Consider the following 23,010-nt stretch of genomic DNA (forward strand, 5'->3'; position numbering starts at 1 on the left):
GTACTCTGCGCTTGATTGGCCCGGTCTGGAGCGAAAGGGCTGGCGCGGGCTCTGGGTGCTCCCGGCATCCCTTGGGCGGCGGCGGCGGTGGCGCCGGTGTTGGCGGCAGCGGCGAGGCGGCGGAGGACAGTGTGCGGCGGGTCTGCGGCGGGTAGAGGTGTGAGGGAGACGAGGAACCTGAGCGGGAGCCGGGCCGGTGTGGCCGCCGCCGCCGCCATGCAGGAAATCATCGCCAGCGTGGACCATATCAAGTTCGACTTGGAGATCGCAGTGGAGCAGCAGCTCGGAGCGCAGCCGCTGCCCTTCCCCGGCATGGACAGTGAGCGCAGGGTCCGGGAGGAGGGCGAGGGCGCGATGGACTTGGCTCCGGGACCCCCCCACACCACCCCCGCCCGCTGTAGTTCCAGGACGCCCTGCCCCTCAGTTCGGGAGCTCCTCCCCCTCGGTCCTGGGACTGCTTTCCCCAAATCCTGGGACCCCCACCCCACCTTCTCCCGTCATTTGGACTAAGGAGCCCCTCTTCCCCGATCTTCGACCCCTGAGAGCTAGCCTAAGGCTAGGGTAGGACCACGTCCCGCCCATCAAATAATTCTTGAATGAAAGCGGGTATCGTGTATTGGAAATACTGCCCCCACTCGAACACGCTCCCCAACTACAGAAAAGTACCAAGATATCCCCTTTCCCCATTTCCAGCCCCCCACTTTGGGCGGTCTCTTCTTGCTTTCATCAAAACCGGGCCGTTGGGAGAGTCTTGCAGAGGGAAGGACCCACTCCCTTACTCTGTAGGAGACCCCCAATGAGGCGCTCAAGCTCCGTTTTTCTCCTAGGACTCGCGCTCCTGGGAGCCCATTCCTCACTGTTTCTCTGGACCCCACCTCTGGGTCATTCCTCACACCCAGGCAGCCGCCCAAGTGTCCTTCACTCTCCCTCTTCACGTGGCGGCAGTTATCTTTTCCTCTTTCTTTCTCAGAGATACTTGAAATTTAATGCTGTAAGTTAAAGCTCAGAGGGCTCTTAGGGGTCAGTCATTGAGTTCAAGCCACAGATGAAGCACCTGAGCCCTGGGCTGGGGAAGGGACTGGCCAAAGACTGCTCAGCGCCTGATGGAGCCAGATGAGCTCGCCAGGCTTCTTGACCCTTCTATCTGTGGCTCCCTGTGCCGTCCCCCTAACTGCCAGAGGACATGGACCACAGTGCCACATTCTCCTACCTGTCCCTGGACTAGCGGAGCCTCCCTGCGGCCTCATTCCCCTCAAGTGGCCACACTTCTCATGCACGTGTGACCTCTGAGTTGTCCCTCTTACGCTGACGTTTCTGTATAAGATAATGCATGTACACAAGAGACGTACCTTTAGCAGCAGTTACTTTCTATACACATACAAACGCTGTCTCCACTGCATACGGCTTACAAGCCGCTGCCCAGACCCTTAAACCGGTCAGTGCAGGTGATCACTTCATGCTTATACACAGACATCTACCCTCACACCCGTGGCCTCTTCCTCTGCTGATGGCACTAGCTCGAGACCAAGGAACCATCCATACTGGGCAGCTCTTTCTCCCTCCGCCCTCCAGCCTGGAACCACAGATACCTGAGCCCGGGAGGGCAGGCGCAGCGGTGAGGGGCTCTCAGATATGTGCTTAGAGAGGGTCCAGGACCTGCCTAGCCACAGGTACTGCCCCAGCCCAGGGCCTCAGCACTCACCGCCTGCCCGAGATCACGGTCAGTGTGTCAGAGCCCAGGGAGGCCACAGCCCTTCCTCCCCCTCGTCCTTGCACTTGATTTCTGTCTTAATACAAGAAGGATCTATGGGTTCTGTCCTGAAGGCACATTTCTTTATCATGTCCGCCTCAGACCCCGTCCCCAGCACTGTGGACTTTGGCATTTAAGGAATAAAACAACCTTAAACCTCTGAAAAGAACGAAGGCTCAAAGTACTCTTAAATGATAACTTTTTTTTTTTTTTCTTTTCTTTTTTCTTTTTAGGGCTGCACCCGAGGCATATGGAGATTCCCAGGCTAGGGTTTGAATCATAGCTATAGCTGCTGTCCTGTGCCACAGCCACGGCAATGCCAGATCCTTGACCCACTGGGGGAGGCCAGGGATTGAACCAGCAGCCTCATGGTTCCTAGTCAGATTCATTTCCGCTGAGCCACGAGGGGAACTCCTTAAAAGATTTTTTAATGTAAGACTTCTCGGACTTTTCTGAAATGCACACCTCTGACGCCCACTTCTGTAACCTTAAATCTGTCCTAGCAAAATAGACCTGCTTCTAAGAAGCCAGTAGAGCTCTTGAAAGTTTGCAGGGGAAGACACGTAAGAGATGCTCGTGGTGGGTTTTGAGCATTTCTAAAATGCCCACTGATAGAGAAAACTGAAGCCACAGATGCTTTCTCCTGGTGGCCATGGCGGGTGAATTCCTGGGCTCCTTATTACAGCCCTGCACCCCACTGACTTCTCTGTGCTTGGCCTTCCTTCTCCTGCTCCCCTCCCGTGAACCAGCTGCATCTGTGGAACATTGAATTGTGTGTTGCTGCCGCTTATTAAGAGCAGTCACGCTCCTGCGTCATCAGTTATGCTCTTCCCTCCAGGAGGGTCTCTGAGCGCCCACCTCTTCCTCCTCGGGGTCCCCGTTTGCTTGTTTGTGCTTCCTGTGGGATCATTCCCTCCCCCTGCCTCAGGTTCAAGTGCCCCTGAATTCACCCTCTGCACAGTCTGAGCAGGGAGAAATTAATTTCTGTCACTTGGGCTCCATCCTTCCTGCCCCCAACCACTCCTAACTCCTTGAAAGCATCTGGCTTGTAGGAGGTTCTCCGAAAGCCCTGAGTAATGACTGGTCTCAGTATATATGCCTCATTCTGCCAGGAATGGCTGAAAGAAAGAGCATTTTCCTTGCTCGAGCTTTGCATTTTCTTCCCACTCTATTTCCTGTACCTTGAATCCTCTGGGGGTTAAAGGCCAGAAGGGTTCCCTCCGCATCTTCAGACGTCACCAATAGCGGTGATAGCTTGCTTTGTTTGACACCTCTCCTTCTCTCTGCAGAGTCGGGGGCTGCTGTCTGTGAATTCTTTCTGAAAGCTGCCTGTGGCAAAGGTAAGAGACCCCTGGCTCCCGACATTCCCCCTGGGCAGCCCTCCACCTCCCCATGCCCAGCAGACACGCAGGCTCTCGGGTCTCTGCTCGCCCGGCTTTCTGCCGACTCCGGGTGTCCCCAGATGCCACTGTGGTCTGGACAGGCCAAGGACACGGTGGGATGTTCTGCCCGAGTTTGCCTTCCTGCCTCGTTTTCCCTGCGGTCACGAGCACCGAGGTGTCCGGGAGCTTTTTCTCAAAGTCATAGGGTTAATGCGTAGCTGAGCCCAGGCCGCTCTGTTCTGCAGTCTTTTTTTTTTTTTTTTTTTGTCTTTTTGTCTTTTTGTCTTTTTGCTATTTCTTGGGCCGCTCTCGCGGCATGTGGAGGTTCCCAGGCTAGGGGTCCAATCGGAGCTGTAGCCACCGGCCTAAACCAGAACCACAGCAACTCGGGATCTGAGCCGCATCTGCGGCCTACACCACAGCTCACGGCAACACTGGATCCTTAACCCACTGAGCGAGGGCAGGGACCGAACCCGCAACCTCATGGTTCCTAGTCGGATTCATTAACCACTACGCCACGACAGGAACTCCCATTCTGCAGTCTTCATGAGCTCATGGGCTCTGTGTCCTTTCCTCAAAAACTCTGCTTTAGTGTCTTGTGGCTTCGTTCATACTAACCTGGTCCCAGCAGAGGTGACACAAGCCAGCCCGTCTGCTGGTTCAGAAGGCGGATCACCGGGGGGGCCCTCACAGGTCCTGTATAGGGCTGGGCATTTTTCCGGACCCACATGTCTTTGGCAACTAAATTTTAATCAGAAGCTTGAATAGGGAGCACAGAATTAGAGCAAGGGGATGGTTTTAGTGGATGATGTGGGCAAGTTGTGGTTCTAAGATTCAAGCCACTTACCCTGCCAGGTAGGTCAGCCGGGTTGACCTCAGACTCTCCAGGGTCAGAATGTCATTCCCCTGCTGGGCCTCATCCCTGCCTTTGCTCTGTAATCCTGCCTTTCTGACCCACCTCCTGTTAGCACAGCCATCCTTAGCACGGGCAGCACGCTGGCTATTCAGATTTAATTAAGATTAAGTAAAATAAAAACATTCTTCAGTCACACTCATCATATTTCGGTCATGTAGTAGCCACGTGTGGCCACCATGCTAGACAGCATAGAGCACTGTCCCCCCTCGGCAGAAAGTTCCCATGGGCAGGGCTGGTCTCCCTGGCTATCTTTTCCACTGACCACCTCATTCCAGTCGGCCTTTCAGTAGTCCCGCCAGGGCCCTAGTTAGAAAGGCGACTTTGGAGTTCCCGTCGTGGCGCAGTGGTTAACGAATCTGACTAGGAACCATGAGGTTGCGGGTTCGATCCCTGGCCTCGCTCAGTGGGTTAAGGATCCAGTGTTGCCATGAGCTGTGGTGTAGGTTGCAGACACGGCTCGGATCCCGTGTTGCTGTGGCTCTGGCGTAGGCTGGTGGCTACAGCTCCGATTCGACCCCTAGCCTGGGAACCTCCATATGCCATGAGAGCGGCTCAAGAAAAGGCAAAAAGACAAAAAAAATAAAAGGCGACTTTGCCAGGTATGGTTCCGTCCTATTTGGGCAATGATTTCTACAGAAGGCAGACGTCCCTCAGTTGATAGACAACACATTTCTTCAGTTCCGACGTTGATTTCTTTCTTAATTCTTGGAGGCTAAGTGGCACGTTGAAGAGATGGAGCCCCCCTGCAGTCCAGGCCTCTGCTGGTGGTCCTCTTTACGTTTTTAGGGCTGTGTTTCCTAGGCCCCAGTCTTTTACTACCTCCTGCAAGTTTTGCCCATCTCTGGAGCTATTCTTTAATTAAATTAGGAAAATCACTGCCCCCTTCCCTCTACCACCCTTCGGCTTGTGAAGTCTCCATCTTACAGAAATGCCTGTGATGTTGTGATCTGATGTTTTAGTTAGCTTTTTCCAAGACCCAGTAAAAGAAAATCCACAGCTATTAAAACTTCAGACGCTCCCGTGCTGCCTAAAGTCACACTGCCTTCTGCGGGGGCACCCCCACCTTCCAGGACATGCTGTTTGGGGGGCTTTGGGGAGGTGTGGCTGAAGGTGCCTTGGGCGTAGGCCGGCCTCCTCACAGCGTCTTCCTGGGCAGGGGGCATGTGCCCGTTCCGCCACATCAGCGGCGAGAAGACAGTCGTGTGCAAACACTGGCTGCGGGGGCTGTGCAAGAAGGGCGACCAGTGCGAGTTCCTGCACGAGTACGACATGACCAAGATGCCCGAGTGCTACTTCTACTCCAAGTTCGGTGAGGCCCGTGGCAGGAACCCCCAAGCCCCACTCCACCCAGAACCCCCGGGCCAGGAGCCCCCAGAGGCTCCATCAGGCACCCAGACCCAGAGGGGTTAAGCAGCTGCGCCCACGCTCCCTGCCAGCTCCCACCTTTCCAGCTTCAGATGAGAACCATAGGTGCCTGCTGACCTCAGCTGGCCCTTGAGCTATGGGTAGTTAGGGTCATTCTCTAATAACCGGTACATCCCTGTAGTGCTTTGGTGTTTTGAGCACTCGCAGGTACTTTGGGGAGCCGAGACTAAGCCAGCTTTCTCAGTGGGTGCGTGGGCAGTGCAGGCTGGAGGCCTCGCCTCTGCTCCCGCGGACCTTCTCCCTTAATCAGCTGCTGCTTGCGGTGTGGCCCCTGCCCCCTGGGCCTGATTTGGTTCCTTCTGTCTGCGAGCGTGATCCGGGGTGGTAGCTTGTCTGTCCTAAACAGTCCTCAGGGATGGCAGGTCTACGGGGCTGCTCTTCGCCTTGAAACCCAAAGACTTCCTTTGTCTCTGCTCTGGGGGCACGTGGCCTCAGCAGACCTGAGTGAGCTGTGGAGAAGCAGGGACGGGCTGGGGTGGTGGGGCTGGCCCAGGGCCCAGTGGAGCCCATGTGCTCCCTGAAGGAACCAGAATCCCCTGCCTCTGCCCTGGGCCACGTTGCCCAGGAAGCAGCCCTGCTGGTCACGATGAGGGTGGGCTCTGGCCCCAGGACTGCCAGCCTCAGCCCCACGCAGGGGCTGGCAGCAGGCTGGGAGCCTGCTCTACGCTTTGAGGTGGGCTGAGGAACGCCGGGGGTGCTGCGTGCCCTCAAAGCCCCGTTGTCAGAGACATTAATTATTTCAGCAGTGCAACAGGCTTGGCCTGCTGGCCTCTTAATGACACTTGTGGCTTTTTCTTTAGAGGCAACATAAGTTGAGAGGTTAGAGCACAGGTAGAAAACAGGACCCGGGCTTCCCAGCCCCCCACTCCCTCCCTCCCACCCACAGCAGCGTGGGAAGCAGCCCTGGAAGAGCGCAACAGCAGCTTCTCCATGGGAGCCTCTCCCATCTGGAGACATCGTCCCCAAAGGCAGGAGCCACTCCCCTGGGCAGACTCCTGAGGGCGCCTCTGCCACTGGCTTGGGTTCCCAGCTTCCCTGCAGATGGGCCTGGGCCCTCTGTCTCCCAGACCTGCGACGAGAGCCTGTCCCGTCCCAGTGCAGACACACCGTCTGTAGCTCCTGTCACCTGCGCCAGGCACTGAAGGGGCAGCAGCAAAGAGGACAGGCCCGTCATGGCCCTGTGGCGCTTTTGCTCCAGTGCCCCAGGGAAAGAGGTGGCCAGTCCCCCTGTGAGACAAAGAAGAGAATTGTTGGAATTCCCTGGTGGCTCAGCAGGTTAAGGACCAGCATTGTCAGTGCTGCGGCTTGGCTCACCACTGTGGTGCATGGTTGATCCCTGGCCTGGGAACCTAGGGCGTGCTGTGGGACCACTTAAAGAAGTGCCCTCGAGACAGCGTGGTCAGAGGGCCTCGGAGGAGGGGGGCCTGGGTTGGGATCCGAAGGCTAAGACGGGACCACTCAGGGCAGAGGACTCTTCTTGGACCGGCTGGGAGGCCAGTGAGGCTGGAGAGGGGGTGGGTGAGACCCCACAGGGCCTTTCATGTGGACAAGGACTGGAGCGGGCAAGCTTGAAGGGGGTGTGGCCGCCCGGGGTGGCAGTGCCTGTACTCGGCCGAGAGAGGCTGGTGGCCAGCTGGGCCCGTTGCTCCCGAGAGGAGCTGTCACAAAGGCTTCAGCACCGTCTACCACAGGGACCCAGCCGTGAGTTCCCAGGCTGTCCTAAAAACGAGCCTCCTCAGGCCTTTCCCTGCCGCAGCATAGACAAAGAGAGCTCGCGGGGGCTCTCCTCGGAAACGGGAACTCCTGCTGGTCTCCACTGGTGTGTCTGTCTGTCTGGGCCCCACGCTGCCCAGGACACCTCCTTGGGCCAGAGGTGGAGCCGTGAGTTATTTGATGTGTGTGGACCCTGTGCCCGCCTCTGTCAGTGTCACCTCTGAGGGGAGGGCCATCCCAGCCCACGTACAGGTCAGGAAACTGAGGCTCTTGAGACCCTGAGCCCTGGGTCTCGGGCCGGGGCCGGACACCACAGCCCCCCCCCTGGGCCCCTCTGCTGGACGGCGGCCCAGCCTTGGGGGGGCGGGGGCGGAGGCGGGTGGGGGCCAGCTGTCGCAGGGGCCGCGTGTCCGGTGTCCCTGCAGGGGAGTGCAGCAACAAGGAGTGCCCCTTCCTGCACATCGACCCCGAGTCCAAGATCAAAGACTGTCCATGGTACGACCGCGGCTTCTGCAAGCACGGTAGGTGTCGGAGGCCAGTCCTCTCGCCCTCTGCCCACATGACCCTCTGCCTGTCCCGCCTCTTCCTGCAGAACCTGGTGTTAGTCACCAGGGGCTAGTGAGGCTTTGCCACACCCTCAGGTCACCTGAGTCTCCCTAGGCTCCCCTGCAGGCCACGTGCTCACCTGTCCTTTTGATGAAGAAACTAGTGTTTGAGAGGATGTGTGCCTGCCCACTGTCCCTTCTCAACAGGAGGCAGAGCCAGCCCTGGCCTCGCTCTCCGCACCCCAGGCAGCAGTGTGGCAGGGCTCTGACCGGCAGAGGAGGGGCACAAGGGCGCCCCCCCAGTGCCCCTGACACTTGGCTCCACAGGCCCCCTGTGCAGGCACCGGCACACGCGGAGAGTCATCTGTGTGAATTACCTCGTGGGATTCTGCCCGGAGGGGCCCTCGTGCAAATTCATGCAGTGAGTAGCTGGGCCCTGCTGCCCTGTGTCTTTCCTGGGCCGTCTGGGCTGTGGTCACTGGGTGGTGTCAGCACAGGGTCTGGGCAGGGGTGGGAGGTGGGGAGAGACCCCTGCTGCCTCCTGAGTCCAGAGGTGGCTCTGCCTGAACCAGCCTCTAGCCTTTGTGGGGTCATAGGTCATCCAGGACTCAGGTGGAAGCTGTGGGCCCCAGGCTCCCAAAACCCTTGTGCACGTGTAATCTTGCTCATCACTTAGGGGCCTCAGGTGAAGAGCCTGTGCCCTCAGGGAGAGGATTTCGGTTTCAGGGCCTCCCTGTGGAGACGCTGAGCTTGGTGTTCCGTGTACACTGGTTCCTAGAACCCTCATGTGTGCAAGAGGGTCCCCATCTCACACCTGAGGCCAGGGTCATGTGGCACAGGTGGTAGCACCTGGTCAAAGGCAGCTGTGTGGCCTCTAAAGCCCGGTCCTCCTTGCTCAGGAGGGCGCATTGCTCGTCTCCTGGGCCTCTGTGCCCGGCTGTCACTTTGGGTGGTCATGGGGCAGCACCGCATCTGTCCTTGCTGCTGACACCGGCACGGAAGCAGCATATCCTGGCTGCTGCCACATGGTGGGCAGGTGGCGGGTGCTGCTGACAGGGCTCCTCTCCCTGGGTAGGTGGCCGGGGAGCCTGCTATCAGTTCTGACACTCAGTTGCCCTGCGGGAAAGGCAGGGTGTGTGTCGGGAGGGCCTTCGTGTACGCCAGCTATTTGTTTCCCTTCTCTGAGCAGCGCTTGCTGGGCTCACACCTAGTGTAGACAGAGCTGGGTCCAAGGCCAGGCACAGCAAATCTGTCTTCCCCACCATCCCGAGGCCTTGGGTGGAACTGAGCGCCAGCACCCACCCCGTGCCCAGGTGCTTTGGGTGGCCCTGTGCTTGGCTCGAGACTGGCTGTGGTCTTCCCGAGGCCAGAGCTTGAGACCCCCACCTGGCCGACCTCCTCTCTCATCCTCTCCTCCTCCTCTCGTTCCCGTCCCCTCCTGCTGCCGGGTGACCAGCCCTCGATTTGAACTGCCAATGGGAACCACGGAGCAGCCCCCACTGCCGCAGCAGACGCAGCCTCCGGCAAAGGTACCGTGCCCTCGCCCCGTGGTGCTGCCGGCCCTGGCAGTGCCCTTGCAGCAGAAAACTCAGTGCCCGCCTCAGTGCGGGGCTGCTCTGGACCTGGCTGGAGACCGTGTGCGGGGCAGGGGTCCCCCTAGACCCAGCAGAAAATCCAGGCAGCAGAGCAGCTGGCACCCTCCTCTGGGGGTAGAGGGCCGTCTGCCTGAGCCAGGTCCCACGTGCGTCTCCCTTCCCGCCTGCCAGCGCCCGGGAGTGGAGTGCAGGGCGGCGTGGGGCCTCCGGTTCCGACCCTTCCCTCTGCCAGCGGGACTCACCTGAGGGGCCCTGCTGGGTGGGAGCAGACCCGGAGCGGGCCTGAGGCCGAGGTTGAGCGGTTAACTGCTCCGCGTGGAGCCTCCCAACTGCAGGGAGGATGCTGGGAACGGGGCGAGGGACCATTTGGCTCCAGTCTCCCAAGCGAGGGTCCCACGACCCAGCAGTGGGCTGGTCCCCCCGAGCATGAGGGAGGGAAGTGCCGTAGACAGAGAATCTGCAGCAGTGCCCCCAGACCAAGGGCACCGTGAGTTTGGTTACGGGATGGGTGGGTGGGGGCCCAGACCGAGGCGGGCCAGGTGTCCTAGGCGGGGTCTCAGCAGGTTGCGTCAACAGCCCACCGATCCTGAGGCCTCACTCTTACCTGGCTGGACTCCGCCTGTTGCCGAAGCCCGGCCTGGCCCCGCTCACGCTAGAGGCCGAGCCGCCGGGAATGTGGCCGCCCTGAGCCCACCCTTGGGGGGTGTGGGGTGAACCCAACAACTGTTCTCCGGCAGAGCCGGCACTCCTGCCTGTGGGGGCGGCCGTGACAGCCTGGGCTTTGTAGCCCAGGGCTCCTGTACTTTCGGGGCCAGAGCCAGGAAGCCACTCGGTTGGGAGGTAGCCTTGCTGCCCAGCAGCCCCACCCCAGGAGCCCTGACCCCCTGCTCACACGACTCCCTAGCGGAGGGCCCTCTCAGCCCCTAGACCGCAGGTCAGCGTGTCAGCCTCCAACTGTTTTTCCGTGACTGTTGCTCGCCGTGTAGGCTGCTAAACACCTGGCTGAACCAAGCGTTCATCCTGACCTGAAGCTAGAACCTCACAAACAAAAGTAAGGCCTGCTCATGCCCTCGCCCTGCCGCCCCAGAGGCCGCCTCGTCTCTTTGGTGTTTTGTTTTCCACTTTTATTTTTCGTTTTTGTGTGTCTGCATGGTGTTTTTCGGGCAGCGGCTCCTGCCATCATCACCAGATCTTTCTTTTTCGCCTGCTCCGCCGAGCAGGGCCACCGCGGAAGCCCTTCTTCCTGCCGGTCACACGCGGGACCAGTCCCGCCCTCTTTTTTCCTGTCCCCATTGGTAGTCCGCGTGCACGTGTTTTCCGCAGTAAAACCGTGTTGTGTAACTCTTTCCAGCAAAGTAACAATCCGCCATTACAAAGGTCGTCCTCCTTGATCCAGTTAACGACTCAGAACTCTTCTCCCAATCAGCAGAGAGCCCCGCAGGTCATTGGGGTCATGCAGAGTCAAAACAGCAGCGCAGGCAACCGAGGACCCCGGCCGCTGGAGCAGGTCACCTGTTACAAGGTGAGTCCCCCGGGGAGGGGGAGGCTTCGGGCAGGCTCCTCACAGTCAGTGGCCTTCCCTCCGAGCAGAGAGCTAGCTAATCTTGGACAGTGAGAGCGTCTTTGCATCGTTAATGAGCACTGAGCCACGGGTGAGCTCGAGACCCTCCGACTTCCCTCCCAGCACAGCAAGGCCAGGCGACAGTTCAACACATGGGTGAATGAAAGAACTGGGCTGGCAAGAGGGACGGGGCTCTTCCAGAGGCCAGGACAAACGGGCGCACGAACAGAACAGAGCGAGCCCTGAAGCGTCCCACGTGGGCACACACCAGGGAAAGGGACAGCGCTCTGAGCCTACGTGGGAAGAAATAGGATTCGAACCCCCACCCACACGGCAGGACATTCAGGGGAAGGGTAAACTTAAAAAAGCCTACTAAGAACCTGTCCACCTCACTCCTAGCTCTGGACGAAAGGGGAGGAGAAAAGTCCCTTCAGGGTTTGTCGTCACTGGCCAGCCCTTCCTGGAGTTTGGGCCTGGGTTCACGTCCTTGGCATGGGCTGAAAAGCCAGACTGAGTTTTTGAACCTAAAACGGCCCAGAGGGGTAGGCGCCTGGCTTGGAGAAATTTATTCTCCACCCAGGCCACACAGCATCCCCACGACTAGGGCTCTGAAGAGTGAGCTCGTAGTTAAAATAACGAAATGCAGAAGGAAATGAGCAACACTGATTGAGTCCGCAGACACAACCAGTAGTAGAACCAGACTCACAAAGGTTTCAGACGTGGGGACTCTTGGACGAGATACCAAGTTCGTACATGCTTCCTGTAAGAACTCTGAGGTGATACAGAGCGTTCAGGGCACTGAGTGAGCGCTGTGCTTTTGAGTGCCCCCTTTCCTGAAACAGCCCCTGTACTCAGTTGCTTTGTTCTCGCATGTTCTGTTTTTAGCTCCCTTTACACCAAAACTCCTAAGGGGACTCCACTCTTCCAAACTTTTATTCACATAAGCACAAGACCCTATGTATCTTAGGGCCCTACTATGTACAATGCCCTATATAATCTTTTTTCTTAGAACAGTCAGGGTCTCTCCGTGTCAGTATGTGTATCTCTCATGTACTTCAGTGGCTGCATAACTGCACCAGTTCTCTGTTGGTAAACAAGGATTCGGTCTCTGCTGCTGAAAGCAGTGCTGAATCTGACAGACGCCTTTGAGCTCTTGTGGTGTCTGCAGCATCCAGGCCTGCAAGCAGAAGGCTGGGGTCAGAAAGCATAAGCTTGCATTGTTCCTAGAACTTCCCTTTGGCAAAGCTGAGCCACTGGCCACTTCCATGGCCATCAGACACCCAGGAGCACCTTCTCAGGACTGGCTCTGCAGAGCGAGCCCACTGTAGTTGCTCCTTCCCGGGAGGGGTCCGTGTTCTGAGGCGGGGAGGCAGGTGCCCAGACAGACACCAGAGTTAAAAGTGCACATGCATCTAGGGAAGGCCCCGCAGAGGCTTCTGAGGCCCAGCCCTCCCAGGTAAGGAGGGTATGGGCAGGGGGCGTTGGAAGGTGGGCAGGCGAGTTGGGGGCAGGCAGGTCTCGAGTATAGTGAGGAGACGTATCTTGTCGCAGACTGGTCAGCAGGGCCTCTGTGATGCAAGCTCTCCTGGAACCTTAGAAAGGTGGGGCGGGGGTGGCGAGGGGGACCTAACAGCCTCTTCCTCCCACGGGCACAGGTGGTACTAAAGACACCTCGTGGGGATCCTGGATTCCCTGGATCAGCCGTGGACACCAAGCGCTACGAAGTGGGGCTGCCACGTCCCTCCTCTGGTGATCACATCTGCCAGAGGACTAAGTGGCAGCTACACAGGCTGCTTGTCCACACAAGTCACCCCGACAGATGAAACTTGAAAACCTGGGGACTGTAGGGTCGGGAGGACAGGGTTAGTATGGGTTGGGTGCCCCCACCTGTCCCCTCACTGCTTGCTCAGTGCTCGAGGCGGCCGTTGCCTTTCTTGCGGTTCCCTTCTCCGTTTTGAGGGATAGCAGGTTTGAGGGTAGAGAGGCAAAGGCAGGGCCTGGATGAACAGCTGGGACAAGTCAGGGTCAAGGCTAGATTTCGGAGAGGTGAGTCTACCCAAGTCTGATCATCCCGTGTCCGATCCCGCGACCAAAACCTGTCCCCAAGGGTAGCTTAGGCAAAGTACACAGGAGCCAGGAGGGAAAACCCTGTGGGTGCAGCCCACCCTCTGTCTGTGCAGTGGATCCCTAAGTTGAGGGAGGAGCCTGGAGGCTTCTCCTGTCTGCAGGAAGTCCCAGAATTGTGTCTCAGGTAAGTGACTGGGCAGGTGCGAGAGCCCTGCCCCACCACGAGCCCCTCCTGTGTCCGCAAGGGCCGTGTGCTCTCTGATCATCTGGCCCTGCAGGCGCCGTCTGCCGAATCACTGGCTGCGGTTCTGCGCTGCTGTACCTTCTGGAGCTTCCTCTCCCTTGCGTTTGAATGAAAATCACCACCACTGAGAATTTCAGAGTCCCTGTCCCCAACCTGGTATTTGGTGGGTGCTGTCTTCATTGTAAATTGCCTTTGAAACAGTGTTTTTCTTTTATTTCTTCCTTCCCCTCCTGCTGTTCCCAGTGTGGTGAAAAAGGACACTATGCCAACAGATGCACCAAAGGGCACTTGGCCTTTCTCAGTGGACAGTGACAGCAGCTGGAGCCAGCTCAGAGCCGCCGGAAGGGCCCCACTGTTGGGGACCACTCTGGGCCACCTTTGGGAGTGTGCATTTAACTGTTTCATGCCAGTGTTAGCACAGCTCTAGCTGGAGCTAGCAGGCAGGCATGCTGGGCTTTTCTCTGAGGGGCTTTGTCTGTCAGTTTCCCTATAACTTTGCTGTAATCTTTTGTTTCTTAAGGGGGACACATGCTCCGGTTCGGTCCCTCAGGTTGGCATGACGTTTGTCTAGGTATCAGCGCCCCCTGGGACTCCCTGTACACCAGGCTCTGGGGAGGGAGGAGGTTGTCGGGAAGGGCTTGTGCTCAGCAGGTCAGTATGGAATTTGGCCCTTCTCCTCGGGCCTCATTAAACACAAGGGGCTGGTGGGTCATTTAAAGCTGCAGCCAGGTCATGCCCGCTCCTTCCCACTCCTGCCGAGTCAGGCTGTGCCTGTCCCTGTGATTTGGATGAGGCAGCCCTTCAGGGCAAACTCAAGTGCGCTTGTTGCCTCAGCAGGTCCTGCTCCACGTGGCAGCGGTTGAGAAGGGTGCAGGGCTCTCAAGTGTGAAGGTCTTTGTCCTCTGGGCTTATTTTCTGGGGTATCCTCTTGGCAGCACATAAGGTCTACCTTAAGCTGGAGCTGCAGGCCCCATTGACACAGATGATGTGGTCCCTCTGTGCACCTACCTCCTGCCCCATCGAGCATCTGTACTGGCCTGGAGGAGAGGCCCCTGCCTCTGAGCCTAGAAATGTGAAGTTGGCACCTGCAACCTGCTGGGCAAGTGGGCCTATCCAAGTTCAATTACAAGAACAATTTTTATGAAGTTGATTAAAGCTTGTTTTTTAAGCTGTGTCTTGTTACTGGGCTGCATTCGCTGCCTGGCACCAAGCCGTGGTACTGGTACTCACTTCTCCCCTTTCAGTAAATGTGAATCTCAGGACAGGAAGCGATGCTGCCAGGGCTTTGATGCTGGCAGACATCACTTCAGATGCTGGATACTTGTTCGTTCAAATCACACCTCCCAGGAGATAACTGGCCACAGCATCTCACCCCTCACATTCTGCTGTACGTAAGCTTGCCCCATACCCCTTAAGGATCTGATTCTGACTCACTTCTCTGAAGGCCTCTGAGAGAAGCTGAGAAAGAGGGTGCGGGATACATGGGCAGTTGGGGGCTCTTATGCTCCCCCTTACCCACCTCCCTCACCCCACTGAGCTTCCTGTAGAGGACCAGGAGGGCCCACACTTCCCAGTAATTCCCAGGAAGGTGCAGAAAGATGGGGAAGGGGATTTTTTTCTTGGGAATACAGGGCTTCTGCTTTATACTATGTAAGTGTCAGCTGACAAACGGCCGAAAGTGAGGCCCAGTAGGAAACCACCCGGGCACTGACAGGAAAGCCCCCCAGTGGGCTGGGACAAATTGTGGAGGCTCTATGGTTCAAAGCTCTGGGCCATCTGACAGTCCCCTCTGGGAGCTATGGAACCACCCCACCCGAGGGTGTGCAGGGGAATGGCTGAGCCAGTAAGGCAGTCCACGTACCAATCATCTTTTATTGGGTGTTAACGCTCCGTTAGGATAAGAAAGGATTCAGGGTGCCAGGCAAAGGTCCCGGTCAGGAATGCAGAGGGCGCCATCTTCAGTGGTATTTGCGCAGCCGCTCATGTTCTGAAGTTACAAAGACAAAAACAGTGAGTTTCTTCAAAGCTACAGTGACAGCACAGGGTGACCGCAGGCTAAGGCTATGTGAAGCCATCCCGAGACTGCCTTTCAGCTCAAGCAGTTAGGAGCTAATCTGCCGCCTGGCCAGAAGGAAGACCCTCTCTGAAAACCAGTCCCAAAGAGCCCAGGCTTTAAGGCCAACCTTGCTCTGGATGCCACCAGAAATGGCTCACAAAACCCAGTCAGTGGCCACCACCGAAACAGCTCCCAGCATCTCCCACCAGACAAACTGCTCCAAGGAGAGGCCACGCTTCCCCAGAGCGCTATGCTGACACGAAAGCCCTCTTCACACCGGCTGCTTGGAAGATAAAGCCAAATATTTCCCCCACCTTTGGAAAAGCCCTGCAGTAGCTTACAGACTGCTGCCTAAGTATGACCTTTGCCCCAGCTTCAGCTTCTTTTTCCTGTCTTTCTCTTTGCCCCAATTCTCTCACTTAAAACATGCTATATTCTGAAACGTTCCTCCAATTCTTCAGCTGTCGGTAGATGATAAGACTTCTAAATTCGAGAACCAATACCATCCTGTCTGGGCAACCTCACCGAAGGCAAAGTGACCCAGAAGAGACTCACTGAGCTCCTTGTAAGAACGGCAGTAGTTGAAAACCACGTAAGCTGCCAGCACCATAGACAGCCCGGCGACGCTGCCTTTCTTCACGTTGACGTACTTGTTGTAATAGCGGTAGTAACCTGCAAGCGGAGAGGAGGCCGCTGCTGAGGGCGCCGTCCGCACGGTCCGCTCTGAGGGCCACCCCGAGGAAAGGCCTCAGGCCAGGAGGGAACACGCAAGACAGCCTCGGGAGGCCAAACCCATCACCGCGCAGAAGGCGGGGCGGGGGCGCTGAGGAGGCCGGCACCCCCAGGGCAGAGGACTGCTCTGACTCGTCCTGCACTTGAAAATGAACAGGCCTGAGGACAGACCAGTTCAAGTGCTGCCAGGCAGGGAGATGAGCACTAGACTCAGACGGATAAGCTTCAAACTCTTTTCCCTCAAGTCTTGTGACAGATTCCAAGCAACAGAAAACATTTCCTTGTCTGAAAAATCTCAGGGCCAGCATTGCTGGGACCCAGCAAACACGGACATTCAAGGGCTAACACCCCCCCCCCGCCCCCCGCCGTCCTCTTCTCTACCGTGTAACTTACTGGCCTGAGACAAGGCTTCTACTAGCCAAATTCATTCAGGGCAAAAAGAGACGTGAAGACCAGACACTCGCTTGTATTCACCCACGCCCAGAAGGCGCTGACCTCTTTGAAATGCTCCGGCAATGCCCGAAGGGGTGAAATCCCGCATCAGTATCCAGCTTGGCAGCTCCCCTAATTTGACCTCCAGCAGCCTCCTGTCCTTCAGCGGTACTGAGGAGGAAGAGCAAAAAGCACACACTGAACGAGCTCCCAGTGACACAAACATCATCACTTATTTCAACCACTCAATAAAGGCGATTACTCAATAACATCACCAAATAGAAGCTGCAGTAAGTATTCTTAGGGATTAAGATGTCACACCAAATACACTGTTTTAAGCCAGTGTGTATAATGGCAGAAGGGCTGCAGCGTTCGGTTTTACTAACGAACAGCCTGCTGGGCATAACTGTAAAAAGAGAAGGAAGAGTCATGAGGAAGAAAGCAAGCGGAGGACAGAGCCTTTATTTTATAAGTAGGGGTCGGGGAGACTGCCTCAGAGAGAGGAGGCAAAGCCTGAGCAAAGGCACTGAGCACATGGGTGGTGGGGGCAGGATTCAACCTCAGGTCTGGCCCCCCTGCTCCTGCAGCCAGTCTGGTTTCTATCTCAAGCACCTTCCTCAGCCTACGGATGTCAAATAAAAACCACTCCGAAGACCCAACGGGCCCCAGACCATTTTTCCAATGAGAATCTGGGGACGGGAAGGACTCCTGGCTGAGTCCACAGTGTATTCATCTCTGAGATGGAGAGTAAAACAGGAAGGGGGCCAGGGAGGGGTTGGACCCGGGAACATCCTGATGCTCCTTGAGGAGGAATGACCTTCCTTCCCCGTCCTCTCCTCGGAGACCAGCTTGAAAGCGCTGCTTGGCAGATGTCTTCTTCAGAACGAGGGGTCAAGATCTACTGCCCCTTCGTAAAGACAACCAACCACAGGAGGAACCAGACTAAACCACTCCAAGGTTTCTTTCCATTTTAAGGACCTAAGGGCTCAGGCTCCTGAAGGACCAGCCTTGAGAGTCCACTGAGGGGACTCCCACAGCTCTCCGGACATTCCCAGCCCTTCACAAGGCCAAGGGCTGGCCGCCTTAACAGCAGCTTCTAACCTGCCACGGGCTGTCTGAAGAACCAGACATTTGGCCTTGACGAACCAGACTGACTGCTTGTCAAAAGGCCACAAGTGACAGGTAGAGGCATACTTGCTTTAGGGTCATGATTCCGACTGCCCGTCCCAAAGAAACTGGCCCCAGCCCTCCATCTAGACTTATCCAGCTGGGGTTCCTGTCATGGCACAGCAGAAACAACCCGACTAGGAACCAGGAGGTTTTGGATTCGATTCCTGGCCTTGCTTAGTGGGTTAAGGATCTGACATTGCCATGAGCTGTGGTGCAGGTCGCAGATGCGGCTCGGATCCCTTTAGCTGTGGCTGTGCTGTAGGTCGGCAGCTGTGGATCTGATTGGACCCCTGGGAACCTACATGTGCCGCAGGTGTGGCCCTAAAAAGCAAAAATAAATAAATAAATAATAAAAATTAGACTTATCCAACACATATGGAGCACCTACTGTATGCCAGGCAGCGTGCTAGCACTGTGGACACAGCAGTGACTGCAGAGAGGCTTGTTCTCAGGGGGATGTTCTACCGAGGAACAACCATCCCCCGCGCACTCACGCCCGGGGCTCCCACGCTCGGCCCACACCTCAGCCCCTCCTGTTTCTGAGCCTCTCACACGACAGGATTATCTTCTTTTGTGCCTTTGTACTTGCGGTGCCCCTGGATCCTTACAGGGCTATCTCAACTTAAATGTCATCTCCTAAAAGGCCGCCTTCCCCGCCTGCCTCATCCCTAGCGCCAGCGCGTCCTTCCTATAGGACCTCTGAGCTCCAGTTTCCTGTCTGTGAAATGGCTTATGCCAAAGACTGAATGAGAATCTATATAAAAGCATTTGGAAGAGTGCTCAGAACTGTAAACAGTAATTATTACTGTTGAAATCTCATTAAGGCCTATAAGAAACATCCAGGAAAAAAGCAGGAGGAAGGGTAGAGAAAAAAAGGGCATATAAGCGAACTGCAGGACATTTTAAGCATGCAGGGCTTCCAGGATTACTCGCACCCTTTAGTTCTTTACAAACGGAAAACTGTGATTAGTTTGGTGGTAGTTTTGAAACGTGAGATAGTCTCAAATGAATCTCAGGATATGTTCCAAATCTCTGTTGGACCTTAGCACCAGTGATATTGAGCTCGACACCAAGTAACAATGTCATCTGAGAATGACACCCTATACCCAAACTGGCAGCATGTAGAAGTTCCCTGGCCAAGGATTAAACTCACGCCACAGCAGTGACAGTGCCAGATCCTTAACCTTCTGGGCCACTAGGGAACTCCAACTATACCACGTTGCTTCTTGAGGAAGAACACAGTCAATAACTCTGCTACACTCTCCAAGACTTCCTGCATACAGTGAGCAGTACAAACGTCATTCTAAAACCAACTGGCTGGAGTTCCTGTCGTGGCGCAGTGGTTAACGAATCCGACTAGGAACCATGAGGTTGTGGGTTCGGTCCCTGCCCTTGCTCAGTGGGTTAACGATCCGGCGTTGTCGTGAGCTGTGGTGTAGGTTGCAGACGCGGCTCGGATCCTGCGTTGCTGTGGCTCTGGCGTAGGCCAGTGGCTACAGCTCTGATTCAACCCCTAGCCTGGGAACCTCCATATGCCGCGGGAGCGGCCCAAAGAAATAGCAAAAAAAAAAAAGACAAAAAAAAGACAAAAAAATAAATAAATAAATAAAATAAAATAAAACCAACTGGCTGTGAGTGCCCATCGTGGCTCAGTGGTAGTGAACCCCGCTAGTATCCATGAGGATGCTGGTTCAATCCCTGACCTTGCTCAGTGAGTTAAGGATCAGGCATTGCCCTAAGTTGTGGTGTAGGTCGCAGACATGGCTCAGATCTGGTGTTGGTGTGGCTGAGGTGTAGGCCAGCAGCTACAGCTCCAATTAGACCCCTAGCCTGGGAACCTCCACATGCTGTAGGTGCGGCCTTAGAAAAGACAAAAAAAAAAAAAAAAAAAACCCTTGGTCCTTGGCAGCTGCACTGGAAACCTCCCCAACACTCCTCTGCAGTGGCTGGTTCATACCAGCAGAGCACGGCGAACAGAACGGACTCTAGCAGCAAGTATTCTGGGCTTAGTGCCACTGTGAGGTTGTGTGCCCTTGGGCAATAACTGCCCTCTCTGTGCCTCAGTTTCCTCCCTTGTAAAATAAGGTAAGAATAGTACCCACCAGGGTACTTATCTCTGGGTACTACGTGAGCTCGCTATGTGAAGGCAAGAGTTAGCCATATACAGTTCCTGGTCATGACAGAATTTCAACGAAGGCTGAGAAAGGACCACAGGTTCTTGGGAAGACAGGTGACTACTTGGCTTGATTTTTATGACTTCAAGAAGCAAACTCTGCACCTATATGGAGAGGCATGGAAATGCCAAGTGTCTTCTGGGTGCTAAATCCAACCCTGGGGCTGGCCAGAGAATAAAGAGTTTTAGGTTTTACAGGCCACACAAAGTCTCTGTAACATAGTCTTTTTTTTTCTTTTTAAACAATTTTTTTTGGCTGTACCCACAGCATGCAAAACTTCCCAGATAAGGCACTGAACCCATGCCACAGCAGCAACCAGGACTGCTGCAGTGACAATGCCAGATTCTCAACCTGCTGCACCACAAGAGAACTCCTTAAACAAATTTCTTTTTTCTTTTTAGGGCCGTACCTGCAGCATATATAAGTTTCTGGGCCAGGGGTTGAATGGGAGCTGCAGCTGCCAGCCTACACCACAGCTACAGCAATATCAAATCCAAGCTGCAACTACAACCTATGCCACAGTGAGCACAACGCCAGATCCTTAACCCAATGAGCAAGGCCAGGGATCAGAACTGCATTCTCCCAGAAACAAGGTCGAGTCCTTCACCTACTAAACCACAATGGGAACTCCTTAAACAAATTTTTTAAAAAATATAAGAGGAGTTCCCGTCGTGCCTCAGCAGAAACAAATCTAACTACTATCCATGAGGGTGCAAATCCAATCCCTTGCCTTGCTCAGGTGGGTTAATGATCTGGCATTGCTGTGAGCTGTGGTGTAGGTCCCAGATGAGCTCAAGGCCCTGATATGGTGTTGCTGTGGCTGTGGCAAAGGCCAGCGGCTAGAGCTCCAATTCGATCCTAGCCTGGGAACCTCCATATGCCATAGATTCAGCCCTAGAAAAACAAAAAAATAAAATAAAATTCTTTAGTTCACAGGCCATACAAAAACAGGGCACAGTAAATCCAGCCCATTGGCAATACTTTGCTGATCTCAACCTCCTCTGTTACTGTTATTTATTTGCTAATGAACTACTGGCTTTATATTCTGACAAAAGACTCCATCTAAAAGATCACCAGGAGTTCCCATTGTGGCTCAGCAGGTTAAGAACCTGACATAGCCTCCGTGAGGACGCACGTTTGATCCCTGGCCTCCCTTGGTGGGCTAAGGATCCAGCACTGACATGCTGATTCGGCTCGATCTGTTGTTGCCGCTGAGGCTGTGGCAAAGGCCTGCAGCTATACCTCTAATTTGAGCCCTAGCCAGGGAACTTCCATATGCCACAAGTGCAGCCCAAAAAAGGAAAATAAATAAAATAAACACCATCAGTATCTGGACACCAATTCCTTCACCTGGGTGATGCCCAAAAGTCACAGAGGGACAGCTAGATGACTAGCACCCAACTGTGGACCAAGCAGTGCTGCAAGCACCTCACACACACTGTTTAACCTTTGGTTCACAGTGCTCTCCACTGCGATCCTCTGCTTAAATCAGATGCCAGGCCTCGAGGCTTCCTTTTCACATGTCCTGTTTAAACAACACGGCTACCCTGGATAAATGTTCTAATGCCCATTTTTACAAATGGGAAATAAGTAGCATCTTCTTTTTTTTTTTTTTTTTTTTTTTGTCTTCTTAAGGCCACACCCGTGGCATATGTAAGTTCCCAGACTAGGGGTCTAATCAGAGCTGTAGCTGCCAGTCCATACCACAGCCACAGCAACGACAGATCCAAGCCACTGTCTGCAACCTACACCACAGCTCAAGGTGACCGTGGATCATTAATCCAGAGCAAGGCCAGGGACTGAACCCGAGTCCTCATGGATACTAGTCGGGTTTGCTACCGCTGAGCCACGATGGGAACTCCCCTCTTCCTTTTTGATCCCCTTTTCATTTCTCCAGGCTGATTAAGATATAGAAACCTGGGGATAAGATACAGGATTAGACAAAACTCTCACTATCATGCGGTGTGACCGCAGGCAAGCCACACATTTCTGACTGTTATTTCCCCCATCCTTAAAATGGGATCAACGTTCCTGGCAACGACTTCCTGACAAGGCTACCATCAGGATCCGGGGCTAAAACATGGTGGTTTCCATATTTTTTTAAAAATCAATGTGGACAGTCTGACGAGTGTAGATTTACACACGCAGATCACCGAAAAGCCTGCTGGCCATAAAGTCATTCTTGTGATTAAAGCTCAGTTTACCACGGAGACGCAGAAGCCTAGGTTGGAATCCCAGCTCAGCCCACTCACTCACTAGTTGTGACCTTGAATAGGTCACCTCACCTCGCTAAGCCTACTCAACAAATACACGCGTTGAGCCTTACGTGGTGCCAGGTGCCCACCGCCCTAGGTAACAGCTCCTCCTAGAAGCTGAACTTCAGCTTTGCGCCGAGAGCTCAGCTACAAAGCGCCAGGGGTTGAGCTCAGGTGCAAAGCGGAGATGAGCGCCGCTATTCCTCAGCGGGGTGAGGGAGGGTGGCTCTAAGCCGCTTATTCCCAAGCCCCAAAGCGCGTCTCTGGGCTGCCGTCACTTTCCCTGCCGCAGCCGAGTGGCGCGGTCCCTGGGCAGGCCGGAGGCGCGGCGGGGCGAGCAGCGAAGGGTCGGGCGGCGCAGGACCTGGGCAAAGCTCTCGTGCGCCTCCAGTGAGGGCGCGGAGAAGGCTCTGAGGGAAAGGCAGGCCGCTCCGGCACTCGGTCCTTCCCCTCCCGGTGCGGCTCTGAGCACTGAACCCTAGACCCCGACTCCTGCCTTCAACCTGAGGGCCCTAACCAGAGCCAGAACCGGAGACTCACCAACTGACGCCATCTTGGAGTCCTGGCTGTCCGCTTGGCCGTGTCGCGCTAGGGCTGCCGGGTAGGGAGCATGCGCCCTGGGACCCCGGAGCAGAGGCTCACGGGAGGCAGGTCGCGACTGGGACGAAGCTGGGGCTGCAAGTCCACCCTGGGAAAAAGGGCTTAAGTCCCTTAAGGGCAAAGACCTGGGTCCAGCTTTTAGGGACCGGCGGGGTGAGGAGGTGGGGATGGTAGTTAGGAGGAAGGAGGCTGGTAGGACCCCCAGAGAGGAAAGTGAGGAAAGAGCATCCTAACTCTCTATCACCTTAAATTTGTTGTGAAACATGACGAGGGCGCATTAGGACCCTTCCTCTCAGCTGTGTTTGATGGGACTTAAACTCTGACTCTCAGGGGATCCCCAGTCACCAGGAAAAGCCGGTGTCCAGAGTTAGGCTCTAAATGGGTTTGATTCAA

The 23,010-nt window shown here is 55.5% G+C and overlaps 2 protein-coding genes across 9 annotated transcripts; one reads left to right on the forward strand and one right to left on the reverse strand.

Moving 5' to 3' along the window:
* Positions 1-66: 66 nt before the first annotated feature.
* Positions 67-14,366, forward strand: CPSF4 (cleavage and polyadenylation specific factor 4). Of its 7 annotated transcripts, none has more exons than XR_014840090.1 (8): positions 67-319; positions 3,040-3,090; positions 5,205-5,357; positions 7,612-7,707; positions 7,939-8,152; positions 9,188-9,260; positions 10,756-10,848; positions 13,442-14,366. XR_014840090.1 is itself a non-coding variant. In XM_003124302.6 (8 exons), exons 1-8 carry the CDS (start codon positions 217-219, stop codon positions 13,508-13,510), a joined length of 810 nt encoding a protein of 269 aa, XP_003124350.2. In that variant the 5' UTR covers positions 67-216; the 3' UTR covers positions 13,511-14,366. The 7 variants fall into 7 exon arrangements, 6 of the variants coding, with proteins under 6 accessions (XP_003124350.2, XP_003354505.2, XP_005661931.2 ...); XM_003124302.6 differs by having other exon boundaries at positions 8,059-8,152; positions 10,678-10,848; XM_003354457.5 differs by having other exon boundaries at positions 8,059-8,152; positions 10,753-10,848.
* Positions 10,449-22,607, reverse strand: ATP5MF (ATP synthase membrane subunit f). Of its 2 annotated transcripts, XR_014839306.1 has the most exons (5): positions 22,558-22,607; positions 16,482-16,589; positions 15,810-15,926; positions 15,060-15,185; positions 10,449-12,064 (listed from the first exon to the last, which is right to left on the reverse strand). XR_014839306.1 is itself a non-coding variant. In NM_001097464.1 (4 exon segments), coding segments are annotated over 4 exon segments (267 nt in total). In that variant the 5' UTR covers positions 22,571-22,579; the 3' UTR covers positions 15,048-15,156.
* Between the last annotated feature and the right edge of the window lie 403 nt (positions 22,608-23,010).

The sequence above is a fragment of the Sus scrofa genome, chromosome 3, assembly GCF_054392235.1.
Source record: "Sus scrofa isolate SSC_HxYL_T2T_F1_AM1 chromosome 3, Sscrofa_HxYL_maternal_Yorkshire_Landrace_v2.0, whole genome shotgun sequence".
Lineage (NCBI taxonomy): Eukaryota > Metazoa > Chordata > Mammalia > Artiodactyla > Suidae > Sus > Sus scrofa.

Excerpts from the sequence above, each read along its gene's own strand:
- CPSF4 (XM_021086119.2), top strand. The coding sequence starts at position 217 with ATGCAGGAAATCATCGCCAGCGTGGACCATATCAAGTTCGACTTGGAG. Across the intron at positions 7,708-8,058 it reads CCGCGGCTTCTGCAAGCACG|GCCCCCTGTGCAGGCACCGG; the intron begins GTAGGTGTCGGA and ends TTGGCTCCACAG. Across the intron at positions 8,153-9,187 it reads CCCTCGTGCAAATTCATGCA|CCCTCGATTTGAACTGCCAA; the intron begins GTGAGTAGCTGG and ends CCGGGTGACCAG.